The sequence below is a fragment of the Penaeus monodon genome, chromosome 22, assembly GCF_015228065.2.
Source record: "Penaeus monodon isolate SGIC_2016 chromosome 22, NSTDA_Pmon_1, whole genome shotgun sequence".
NCBI classification, from domain to species: domain Eukaryota; kingdom Metazoa; phylum Arthropoda; class Malacostraca; order Decapoda; family Penaeidae; genus Penaeus; species Penaeus monodon.
In genome coordinates this window covers 1,501,900-1,502,562 of record NC_051407.1, presented here as the reverse complement: position 1 = coordinate 1,502,562, position 663 = coordinate 1,501,900, and the positions used below count along the sequence as shown (strand labels likewise).

Genomic DNA, 663 nt, shown 5'->3' with positions numbered 1-663 from the left:
ACATACAGATATTTTACAACTTACAATGGTTCACCTTATGAGTTTTAAACCTAAGTCGATGCAATAGAAATAGTATTTTTGAATGTCGACCTTTTATCCAGGATAATGACATACAATAGGGAATAGTAGTAGCCAGCCAAAGGTCACAATTAGCCATGTTATAAAGAGGGTACTCAACTAATGCTCTCCACTTTCTGTACAATACTCAATAAGATCCATGAGGTATTCAATATTTAAGGCTTTGTTATAAGACTTTGGTTAGCAGTTGTAAATATTTTACTCTAATGGGTATAACAGGATATAACCACATCATAAGTCAAAGAGCATTTCTATACGTCCTTATCAAATTTACACACTCATATTCTTACATTCCTATCTATATCATTATATCCATATAGTCAGCATTTACACTTTTTTTAACTATAGAAATACCTGCAGTGCCTCAATCAGCTGTTCAGGCTCAGGAGGGTCGCTTGGGGGTGAAGACACATGTGGTGAGACAACAAACTGGCCAATTTCACCTTCGCTGTCCTTTCGTTGGCGGGGTTCTGGGGTTGTAGCTTTGATGGGTTCGCTCCTGCTGTCTCGTCGATGCTTCTTTGTAAGTGATGTGCTGTTTCCTGGCAGAGGAGAAAGGAAAATTCAGGCTTCGAGAAAATACGG

The 663-nt window shown here is 38.5% G+C and overlaps 1 protein-coding gene across 1 annotated transcript in view; it reads right to left on the bottom strand.

Moving 5' to 3' along the window:
• Positions 1-663, bottom strand: part of LOC119586811 (regulation of nuclear pre-mRNA domain-containing protein 1B-like) — a 14,880-nt gene that overhangs the window by 3,421 nt on the left and 10,796 nt on the right. Inside the window, exon 4 of the mRNA XM_037935536.1 lies at positions 433-620. Within this exon, the coding sequence (XP_037791464.1) occupies positions 433-620 (188 nt within the window). The remainder of the gene's footprint in view (positions 1-432; positions 621-663) is intronic.